At 37.6% G+C, this 12561-nt stretch overlaps 1 protein-coding gene across 1 annotated transcript in view; it reads left to right on the top strand.

The window, feature by feature from the left end:
* NAB1 (NGFI-A binding protein 1) overlaps nt 1-12561 on the top strand; it is a gene marked incomplete at its 5' end in the record, with an annotated part of 33254 nt that overhangs the window by 11854 nt on the left and 8839 nt on the right. The window contains 1 exon segment of the mRNA NM_001133959.1: nt 2066-2117. Within this exon segment, the coding sequence (NP_001127431.1) occupies nt 2066-2117 (52 nt within the window).

Here is a 12561-nt window from a genome sequence, read left to right on the forward strand (position 1 = left end):
AGCCATAAGCATTGTCTACAGGATAGGACCATTTGATTTTGTTCACTTGATTCCACACAGACCCCGATTTCCAGCCCACATTGTGTTGTACCTGCCACTGCTTCTCTGAATGCAGATGACCACTGCCTTAGAGTAACTCTAAGTTTTTGTTGAAAATTCACATTCTGAGCACCCTCTCCAGCCCTAATAAATCACATTCTTTGGGGATGGAACTGTGGAATCTGAACTTTCACAAGCATCCGAGAGCATTCTTGTGCATCCTAAGTTTGAAAACCAGCACTACAGGCATTTGCCATCATTACCATTATTTTTCCTAACTCACAGCAGTTTCATTTTCTGCCCTACGTCAGTACCTATGTATTTATAACTGACAAGTAAAATCATGTAGACTAAATGAACAGGGTAAGAATATACAGCAGCATTCTATGGTATTATTTATAAGGTGTTTTTTTTTTTTTTTGGAGTTGGATAATCAACAGCTGATTCGCTGATTTTTAATTTTCTTCATTGTATTATACACTATTTTCTTTGAGTACTTTATTTAAATAATTTTATTTAATCAAAGTGATACATGTCCACAGTTCAAGAAGTTGTATAACATGTAAGGCTAACAATGAAACTCAACGGTTCCTGCGCTCTGCCTTCCCGCTTCTCAGTTCCACGTTCCAGAGGCAACTGCCTTCACCAGTTTTTAGCCGTTTCCTCTAGTATTTACCTTCACATTTCGTTTTTATTTTATTTATTTATTTTTTGAGACAGAGTGTTGCTCTGTCACCAGGCTGGAGTGCAGTAGCTTGATCTTGGTTCACTGCAACCTCCACCTCCTGGATTCAAGCGATTCTCTTGCCTCAGCCTCCCAAGTAGCTGGGACTACAGGCGTGCGCCACCATGCCCAGCTAATTTTTGTATTTTTAGTAGACACGAGGTTTCACCATGTTGGCCAGGATGGTCTCGATCTCTTGACCTTGTGATCTGCCCACCTTGGCCTCCCAAAGTGCTAGGATTACAGGCATGAGCCACCGTGCCTAGCCTCACCTTTCCTTTTAAAGTTAAATGTACTTTAAAATATATTAACACTTTTACATAATTTAGAAGCCACCTTGGACTCCTAAGGTGCCCTCATTATTTTTTTACGGCTGCATGGTATTGAATTGTGTGGATGTGCTGTGATTCATTAGTCCCTATTGATGGCTACTGGGGTTGTGTCTAGTCTTTTATTATAAAACCACAATAAAAAACATCATACATAATATGTTTTGTTGATTCTGAGGTGTACTTTTTCACATTTTAACAAATCTTTTATATTGAAGTATAACTTGTAGTTGATGGCTTGTCATAGTTTAATTAATTTCATAGTGGTACATGAAATAATTATGTGTCTTACCATAGATGGAGCATCATTTTATATATATATATAGATACCACTGGGATAGGTTTTCCCAGCAGAGAAATTGCTGGGTCAGGGTAAATACATCTGTAGTTTCTGTAGATAGACAAAATGCATTTTAATCTCATGTAGCCATAAACATACATCTTAAGTGGTCATTTTAGTCATTTTATCCTAAATTATTCTACTGAACCATAAAGGGATATCCTCCATGATTTTTTTTTCATTATGTGATGATCATTAAATATTTATTAAGTGCTAGGCTGGGCACAGTGGCTCGCGCCTGTAATCCCAGCAATTTGGGAGGCTGAGGTGGGAGGATCACTTGAGCCTAGGAGTTTGTGGCTAGTCTGGGTTGAACATAGTGAGACCCCATCTTTAAAAAAAAAATTATTGAGTGGCTTTCATACCAAAGCCAGAGGTGGGGAGTTCTTAGGTAGTGGCCTTTTAAAATGTATAATTGTATCTATACCTTCCCCTAGTGTTAATTTGGAAATGATGAAAGATCTTTTCTTCATTATTTTAATGTTCATTATGAATATGTCATTTCTGGTGTTGGAGTTTCAGGGTATATATTTTGGTGGAAGGTTATAGGCTGAGATGCCTTTGGAATAAAATCAGTTACTTTCTCAAGTGTGTTTTTCTTTGTTTTTTTTTTTCCTCTCCCCTTTCCCTTAGGTCAAAATGTGGAGAAAGAGATGAATTATCCCCAAAGAGAATTAAAGTGGAGGTATGGTCATATGTTACATTTTCTTATGCTGATAATGTTTGCTTTTGTTTTAAGATCAAGCAAAATCTTAACTAGTTCAGACAAAAAAAGATGGTCCCATAAACCAGTGAAAAATGGCTTTCAATAAATCTTTTAAAAATATAGAATTTTGTTACCTTGAAATACAATATTTACAGTAATTTGAATTAGCAGACCAAGGAAAATTTAAAAAAAAATTTTTTTCTTGTAGAGATGTGGTCTCGCTATGTTGCCCAGGCTGGTCTTGCACTCAAACTCCTGGGCTCAAGTGATCCTCCCTCCTTGGCCTCCCAAAGTTCTGGGATTACAGGTGTGAACCACCATGCCTAGTCCAAGGAAATTCTTAAAAGAAAACTGTGGTGACTAGTCCAGTCAATTTATCAAAGGTTGATTTGCAATTGGTGTTTCTTACAGATTTAAAACTTTACTGGTTAAACCATTCCTTTTATAGTCATATTTACATCATTAGTCATCAAATACAGAGGAGCTAACTTTTCGTTTCTTTATATTAACTATCTAAGGGAAATGATAATTTAGTAGCTATAAATTACAGAGACTTTACTGTAACTAAAGCCTCTTTTAGAGTGTCACGGTTGAGGCTGCTCTTTTGATTTTAGATTTGCAAGTGGTAAGGTGGGAGTTAAGAAAAACATACTTAGGACTCTTAGAACTATAGAATGGTTTCAGAACTATTGTTTCTTACAAATACTTTTTAAAAAGTCTAGTTTGCAGCAGAGTGGAAATCTGGTCAGGTGGCTCCTTCCTTTCTTTTTCTTTTAGGCAGGGGATGGAGGTCAGTGTTCTCTTAGCCATCCTATTATTTAATTTCAAGTTAAAGCAAATAACCTATGCTTGACCACCCTAAATTTCTATCATCAGTTATATCTACAGAGTATCTATTTATATGTCAGTAATCCTTTATTCATACCAAAGCCAGAATTATCTTATAAAAACATAAATCCCTTTCTTGCTTAAATCCTTTCAGTGGCTTTCTACTGTACCTGGAATAAAATCTAAACTTTTTTTTAAAGGATCTAAGACCCCACATGATCTGACTGCAGCTTGCATCTCCTACCTTGTCTGCTGCCACACTCCATTCTTACTGTGTTCTAGCCTCACTGACTGACTTTCTGTTCCTGAACATGCCAAACTCATTTATGCCTCAACACTCACTGTTTTCCCCCTACCTAGACTTCTGTTTCTTTAGATGGCTTCAAGTCACCGCTGAGTTTTCCCTGACTTCCCTGCCTCCCTTTCTAAAGGGGCACCCTCTCCCCAAAATCACACTCAGGCTTATTCTCCTGGTTTGTTTTCATAGCATTCGCCAGTATTTGAAACTGTTAGATACTTGTTTTAAATTTATTATCAGTCTGCCCCATTAGATGAGAATAGGTCTCTTATCTGTGAATCTGCTGCTGTATACTTAGAGTTTGTAACTGCCTTGCACCTAATAGGCACTTAAAATCTATAGAATGAAATAATGAATGGCTGCAGATAAGCATCTTTGACTTATAAACTACTTTATCCTAAAGCAGTGGTTCTCAAGGAAGAGAAGTATTTTGTGAAAAACAAAAAGCCACATTAAAAAAAGAAATGTGGGCTGGGTATGGTGGCTCACACCTATAATCCCAACACTTTGGGAGGCCAAGACAGAAGGATTGCTTGAGCTCAGGAGGTCGAGACCAGCCTGGGCAACATGGGGAGACCCTGTCTCTACCCCAAAAAAAGTACTTATATTTGTAACCTACCTCACTGTTAGCTCTGGAATAATGTGTAAGATGGTTAACTCAGAAAATGTTGAAATTATCTAAAAGGCTACATTGAAAGATGATATAACTAGTGAGATGTTTTATCTCTTGCTCCCCCAGATAACAGGTAACAGAGGGTCCTTGTGGATTTGGCTGTTAGTGACTCACTGCCACTGAAAGGGAAAGGCAGGTGAACATAGAAACTGCTAAGAACGCATGTGCCATTGGAGGGTTGAGAGGAAAGAAAGCACAGAAACTACCCAGGGGCCAAAAAATTAGTCAGTTGCTAGGCTAGAAATACATCTCTATCTGTTTTTCACCATTGGCCCTAAGTGTGATCATGATTCACGCTGCTCACATTTAAGCCACACTTGTCTAGCTTTAGAGGTCACTATTCAATATTGAAATTTGTGATCATGAATCTCATGGACTGTTTGAGCTGCAGTTGTTTCTTGATGAGCTTTATTGGTAAGTCTTTCTGACCCTCTCAGAGGCCTTGCATTTCATTACAGTGCTTTCAGTTTCTTATTAGAAGCACAAAGTGTTGGGCTGTAACATTAGATGTGACCTTTCTGTTCCTTTAAATATACTCCACTAGAGATACTTGAATTATAGTTCTATATGGTTAGTTTATTGGTTTACTGGAGTTCACAAAGCCACTTGAGCAGCTCTGGATTCAAAATTAAGATAATCAGTGTTTCTTTTTCCTGCGAATAACTCTTCTAACCCTTCCTAAATAAGACAAGCGACAATTGGCCCCAGGCTTCTTTAAATGCTTTTATAGACACTAGACTCTTGATTTTGTTTCCCAGAAATAAATAGTAACTATACCTTTGAATTTAGGACAGTGGCTCACTTTTTTGTTGTTGGTTTGTTTTTAATTTTGTTCTGTTTCTCTTTCTTAAAAAGCACTTGTGTATTGCAGGTCATCAGTACCTCTTGAATGTGTGTGTGTCTTGTGTGTATGTGTATCTACACATGTAGATGGTGTAATCCTTTGCAAAATATGTAGTATTGGTATGAATCCTTGTCTGTGCAGTACTATAAGTCAAATTTGAGATACCAGAACTATTTCTGGAAGCTGTTGTGAGGTAGATAGTACTGGCTGTATAAAGTTACCACTCCCGTAAAACTTTTCACCAAGTGCTGGTGCCTTATGTGTACCTTCTATAGGCTTCTGGGGAGAGGGGGAATTTCTGGTATGAGAAGAGATGGGGGAGACTATTGGGAAGGTGTAATTTGAGCTGGGTTTTTTAAAGAAGGGTAGAATTTCAAAAGGTAGCGATGTGGGGAGGGGATTGGGGTGGCATTATAAAGATAGACCAGCATGGGCAAAGACAGAGGTAAGAAAATACGGAGCATGTTTAGAGAACAATAAGTTTGTCTAGGGAATGTGTTGACACAAAGGACCTCATAAATAAAACTAGAAAGAATTTAGAATTCTTTTAACATACTTTTTCTCTTATTTCATTTGAGTCTTTCTCTTGTGATTCTCAGCTTGTTATTTTCTATTTAAAGAAAATAATATACAAGGCTGGGCATGGTGGCTTATGACTGCAATCCCAGCACTTTGGGAGGCTGAGGCAGGTGGATTGCTTGAGTCCAGGAGTTTGAGACCAGCCTGGGCAACATGGCAAAACCCCATCCTTACAAAAATTAGCCAGGCATGATGGCATGTGCCTGTAGTCCCAGCTAATCAGGAGGCTGAGGTGGGAGAATCACTGCACCACTGCACTCCAGCCCGGGCAACAGAGCACAACCTTGTCTCAAACAAAGAAAAAAAAGTTTTTAAGTAACATACAAATAAACTTAAGCTTAGCCCATTTTAAAGTGTAACAGATTTCTAATTACAAGGCCCAAACTAATGAGACAAGTTTTTCTCTTTTTTCAAATCTTTAAGTGTTCTAAAATCCTTTATAACAATAAGCATACGTGCCAGATTGCTGGCTTTTTCCATCTTAAAAACATAATTTTTACAGTGAACAAAAAGAAATGTAATGTTGAACAGATAAAATGACATCAAAATAATTTGACATGTAAAGGAAAGAGAAACATTTTCTTGCTTGTCATTATTAATGCATTAGGGTACACTAATACAAGTAGTGCTTTGTTCAAGCTCAGTAAGATCTTTCATTGCTAAATACTGTGTTTTCCTGATCTATACATGAAGGCTTGGGTGGAATGAAGTTTTAATTCATTCACTTGTCTGATTTTTCTACCTGGAAAGCTCTTATTTTTGTAGTAGGTTGTTCCCCCCTTAAAGGATAGTTAGTTACTTATTTGATTTAAAAAGAACAAAATAGCAGTATACACATTGCATATAAGTAATCAAGATAATCTGTTGTCCTTAAATAGTGTTCCTCCTTACAGGGTATGTTAAACATTAAAAAACAGATTTTGAACTTTAATTCCTAGAATATAATGAGATGGACATGGAAAAAAAGATTGCCTGCTAGCTTAGGTGTGCCTTAGGGAACCTACCATTTGGAATGAAATCTCTAGGGAAACGTTTCTTCAGCTAGTTAGTAAGTGAGGTTGGGAATCCTTCTGCTTAGACGGAATGAATAACATGTCCACTGGAACACAGCCCTCTGTGAGTCCACTTTCAGCTGAAATGAAAATAGATTTTGTTTATTCTTACTTATCTTTTAAATTAGATCTTCTAATTAAATCTTCTCATTTTGGGGCAATTGTAAAATTCGCTACTTTGTATTGCTTTTATTTTGTGTCAGTCCCTACTAGACATTTGGAATTCATTATCACAAACATTCTTGTCTAACCTATGTGGAGGCTTTATGATTTCCATTTTACAGCCAAGGAGAGACCCAGACAGGCTCAGTATCTTCGCCTGTGTTGCCAAACTGCTATCCAGTAGCAGAGCCAGGGCTTCCTATGTATGTCTGATTCCTGAATGTCAAAGCAGTACCACCTTCCTAGGTGCTAATGATTATTCACAAAGCATCTTACCTGTGAAAAAAACACTATTGGGATTATACCTTTCCTCGTAGTACCGTGTGAAGGGTGAAATGTGTGCAGCAATGGTAGTCTTTGAAAAGGGTGGCAGTTATTATTTTCTAATCCAAGAAATTTTATCTAGTAAACAGTTACAAGTTTTGAGTAGAAAATTGAACAATGTAAATTACAAAATATTTAAATATAAGAAATTTTCATTTGATATGCTGATTGTTTACAATGAGTAAAAACCTTGTGTTGGGAAGATAAACAGAGTAAATCAGAAAAATTAGTTTGATTTCCTTATGTTCTACCTATGAAAGAACATATTTAAGGTGGCTTGACAGCTCATTCAAGGAGATGAAAAATCAAGAGCCAAAGTCCCTGGCTCTCTTGTCTTCTCCTAAATTTTTTTAAATGTTAGTTAAAAGTGAATTCAATTGGTGACCTTTCTTTTTCATTAAGAACACATTCAGTTCCATGAACAAATTTGTTATTAACCCCAATGTTATAAGTAACATCTTAGAAGGGAGGAAGGATATATAAAGCTACAGTCTCAGACCTGGTGATGGCAGCTGACTAACTGGACTGAGTGCTATTTCTCATTTGAGTTTTCTTCATTCGCTGAAATTGCTGGAGACTGGGCAGAGATGGGAAATGACAGCATTCTTGACCCTGTGGGAGTCAGAGGTGCAAAGCATTCAGAGATAAGTGGATGAAAGAAATGAGGTTTGTTAATAGAGCCCAGGAAATCAGAGAATTGGGGCTTGAAGAAGAAAGACCTAAAGGAAACATCTGCTAGCAGTTCCAGCAAGGTGGGGGTGGGAGAGCAAGGAAGGGGGAGGAAAGAGGTTCAGAATATCCACCTACGCTGCTACTAAGCTTGTTGAAAAGAAAGCTGGTCTAATTTGACGTAGACTCTTCCCCTCTGGATCAGAAAAACAGAAGCATTACAATATGCTATTCATACAGAAAGTGTGATTAGAAAAAAGGAAAATGCACATGTGGGGTTGAGAACATCTGCTGTAACAAGTCATCTAGAGACAGCTAAGCAGTGGCTTTAAAGCAGCTTGCTAGTGTTCGGCAGAAAGGATGAGGAGGCATGGGGATGGAGACCAATGGGATGAGAGTAATTAGGTCATGCACCAGCCTCTGTCCTATAGCTTTTATTTTCTCAGTGATCAGACCCAGAGTCTCGTCAGCAAGGAAACACTGTGATTAATGGCATCAGCCAAAAATATGACGTGGAGATAGATCGCTCATAGCATGGTGCAGCTAGCTGGTGCCTGGGAAACAAGCTTACGAGACATACAACGAAATTGTGCACCACACATAATGTGAAAGAGACCAGTTTCTTGGGAATGTTCTTACTTTTATTTCTAAGTCATATATTTTGGGGACCTTAAATCTACTTTATGTGACATGCAGTGATAGCTACTCGATTTTGTAGTTTTTCCATCCACAGTGAACTGTCAAGACTGTAGGAGTAAATAATGACTAATGTACTCAGTTGCAGAGAGATCACTGATTACTTTGGATATTGTTATTTATTACTTATTTTAGGCTTTTATTTATCTTTATTAATGGTGAATAGTGTCCATTTTCTAGCAACTTTCACATGTAGAGTTTGAGATTCCCCCATCCAGCTTTTTCAGTATTCTCATGGTTGAATAATCCTGACTTTAGTGCCACCATGTATTTGTATGGCAATGTGTACTTTTCCAAGGTTCACTTATTTGCATTACTTTATTCAATCCCTACAAACTTCCAATGGGCAGATACACGGGTGGTGTAATCCTAATTTAAAAATTTGGATCACTGGAAATAATGAGGTTTACTTTTTTGCCTGAGATCACACAGCTGGTTCCTAATGTGAAATGACTAGATCATACCTTTCTCCTGCAAGTTCTTCCAGAAACAGTATTGAGGCATTGGGGCTCATGGGGATTCTGACTGGTGTACTCCACTCGGATTCTGCTGATGAACTGATAACCCTCTATTCTGGATCTCCAGCCTTGATTTTGCCCCAAGCTCCAAACTCACTGCCCCTGCTTACCTGGCTTATCTACACACGGAGGTCTCACTAGCAAATGAGCTCAACCCAATTCATCAGCTTTCTGGCCCCTCCCAGACCTCGTGATCTTGAGTTCCTTGTTCTAGAGAATGTCAGTTGCCTTATTTCTGCGGCACCTGCCACTGTCCAGGGCTGGGCCTTCACCAGCAGCCCACTAACCAGTGTCCCTGTCACCACCCTGAACTGCCCTCCTCCACGTACATTCCCCCCATCACATTCACATGTGATGGGCTTTCTGAAATGCAAATCCGATCAGTCTCTTCCCTGAGACTTTCAATGGCTTCTCTTTGTCTTTAAGATAAAATCTAAAATTCTTAACATAGCTTTCAAGGGCTTACAGAATCTGGCCCTGTGTTTCCACCTTCCCTCACCACTCCCTCTTTTTCAGTGTATATTGAATATTTTCCGGCTTCCCAGAGTGTGCCCTGTTCTTTTTGCCTCCAGGCGTCTGTACTAGCTGCTTTCTTTTAGAACTCTCAGCCTAGGCACCCTGGCCTGTGGGATGTCTGCTCTGCCACAGCGCCCTCTGCTGTGCTCTGGGTCTCTGTCCATTTCCCTCCCTGGACTGTGTTGTCAGGAGCGCCTGAGGCATGGCCATCTTGTTTGACGTTGTATTCCCATATTGAGTACAGTGTATGAATCACCTGGGTGGATGCGACATTTTTGTTGAATGTGGAAACACATGTTTCTAGATTTCCAGTGTTCTTTTCACTGAGATAGTTCCCCAAGAATGTGCTCAATATTCTCTGGTTGATTTTAGTATTAAATGTTGAGTTCTTCCTTCTCTAAGATGTCTATACTTTGTAATTGTCCATAAAATTTCTCTTTTTTCCCCAGTATGATGCTTTACTCTGATTAAATCTGGTGGCTTTTTGGATGAACTTAACAGATATCAGTAACAAACATTTATCAAGTAATTCCTATGGGCCAGGCACTGTGTTAAGTATTTTTCATGAATTTTCTGCTTCCTTAAAATGATTCTACAAGTTAAGTACTATTGTTGTCCCCATTTTATAGATGAGAAAATAGACACAGAGAGATGAAATAATCTACCCAGTATCACAGCAAATAAGTAGTAGAGTTGGGTTTTGAACTCTGCAAGTCATACAGTTAAAGCCCATTCAGCTTATGAAAAACAGAGCTATAATTTCTGTTTATAGAAATGCCTGTGTTCTTGTGAGTTTCATAAAGGTAGTAACTCTGAATTTATGGACTGAGCATAGGCTTTGAAGCTAGTGTTGTAGCTGTAAAAAAGAAACCCAGTCTTGTCTGTGATTAAGATTAAATGAAATAATGAACATAAAATATAGAACATAGGGACCGGTATATTGTAGACTCCTGGAAAATGATAACCGCTCATATGGAAGTTGTTCTAACTCTTCTACTAGCTTACCTCACTGAACTTGAGAACTTAAGCAGTTCCAGTGGGGTGGGGGTTTGCTAAAGAGAAAGTTGGATTTTTCAGTCTAAATAAATAAGAAAACTTATTTATAAGAAAACTGGAATGGCTAAGAAAAAGTGAACTTTGGATTTAGCTTGGACTGTATACACGTATATGAAGTTCATTTTAGCTTATTTTATGATTATGTTCCATACACATCTGTGAGCCAACATAGAAACCTAGAAGAGTGGCTATTTTCAACACTTCAAAAGTGCTAATTACATACTGGCCCATGATAAAGCTACATAGGACCATCTTAAGACGTTAAGTTTATTAGCTCTTGGCTCTATATCATGTCTTTGAATTTTAAAAATAGCAAATTAGTTATTACTTAGGGAATGTATTTTGATAGATAAAATATTTGAAAGAAATCTGCAGTGGAGAAATAATTTATTGAAAAGACCCTGATGGGGGAAAATTTTTGAACCACTATCTTACATCCCAAATAAGGTAAAATATTTTGTTATTATTACATTATTACATCTTTTTCTGCTGTGTATTGTAAGAACTTTGGTTTTTAAGGATTTGTCCTCTGCTGCAAATATATAGCTTATCAAAGAAGGGGAGAAATAATGTTTTGGAGTTTAATTGTTAATGCTAATTTGTGGGAGGAGTCCTTTAGGAGGTTTCACTAAATTTACTAAAACCATGCTGTCATGATATTTTGTAGTTATAATGATCATGAGCAATAAACAGTCAAAAAAAGAAAACCTTGAAAAAAGTAGGTGGAATACCAAGTGAAAAATGGAAGTAATTTAAGTTGAAGTATTGTCCAGTGCCCCCAGATAGGCCCTATTTATTATAGGAATTTAGTATGTATTGATATACCTACCTATTTAGTAATTATTACATGCTGAAGGCATTATCTCACTTGCTTTATCTCATTTGGTCCTCACAACAATCCTAATAGATAGGTTCTCCTATCCTCAATTTTCCTATGAGGAAACTGAAGTTCAGAAAGGTTAAGTTACTCATCCGGTGGTCACATAGCTAGTGAGTGGTGACAGGCCTTTCGAATTCCAAAGCTCCATTTCCTGTCATAGGATATGATAAAGGAGAAATCACAAGCCAACATGAAGGAATCCTTGAGCAATTCAGGTTGGGATTATTGGTTAGCACTTTAAAGAACATTTAGTTTGGATTGTTAGCCACATTTCATGTAACAAAATTAATTTCAGATAGGTCAGAGGGTTAAATTTAAAAAACAAACTTTTAGAAAAATTAGAGGGTAGATTTGAGTACTGAACCAAATTTCTGAAGCAGAATTTCTCTAAACTTTATAGCAGCAGTTGAAATCACAAAATAAAAGTATGTACAACTATAGCATATAAAACAGGCATATAAAAATTAAATGATTTTTGAGTATCAAAAGTATAGATAAATTGGCATAAATTAAGAAAACAAGAATTCTTAGTGCTGACAAGGAAATTGTCATGTATTGCTTGTGGTATGATAAACTAGTAAAGGCCTTCTATAGGTTTAGTGAAAGTACATAAGGCACAAAAATATCTCTGCAGTAATTCTGCTTCTGGGAATCTTTTGTAGTAGATAATCTAAGCTATCGAAAATGCTATCTCCATGAAAATATTTTTGCAGTGTTTTTCATAAAACCAAAAATTAGGAAAAGAATAAAAAATGTCCAATGTGAGGATAGTGGCTAGTCAAACCCCCCACTAGGTTAAATGTTTTTTATGTGTTTTTTTTTTGTTTTTTTGAGACAGAATCTCACTTTATCACCCTTTTCACCCAGGCTGGAGTGCAGTGGTGCAGTCTCAGCTCACTGCAACCTCCGCCTCCTGGGTTCAAGCGATTCTCATGCCTCAGCCTCCCAAGTAGCTGCCCAGCCTCCCTAGTAGGTGGGATTTCTGGCGTGTGCTACCACTCCCAGCTAATTTTTTTTTTTTTTTTTTTTTTTTTTTTTTTTTTTTTAGTAGAGATGGGGTTTTACCATATTGGACAGGCTGGTCTCGAACTCCTGACTTCAGGTGATCCGCCCACCTTGGCCTCCCAAAGTGCTGGGATTACAGGCATGAGCCACTGCACTCACCCTAGGTGAAATGTTATATAACCATTATTTATCAATGATCATAAAGCCTTCTTTCCAGTGTAAAACAATAGGAATTATGACATTTTTCATCTTATTTATGTTTCTACTGAGGTTACAGCTGTAGAAAATAATGTATGTTTCATAAAAGGCTGAAATGAAATATT

The sequence above is a fragment of the Pongo abelii genome, chromosome 11 (genome assembly GCF_028885655.2).
Source record: "Pongo abelii isolate AG06213 chromosome 11, NHGRI_mPonAbe1-v2.0_pri, whole genome shotgun sequence".
Taxonomy (NCBI): Eukaryota; Metazoa; Chordata; class Mammalia; order Primates; family Hominidae; genus Pongo; species Pongo abelii.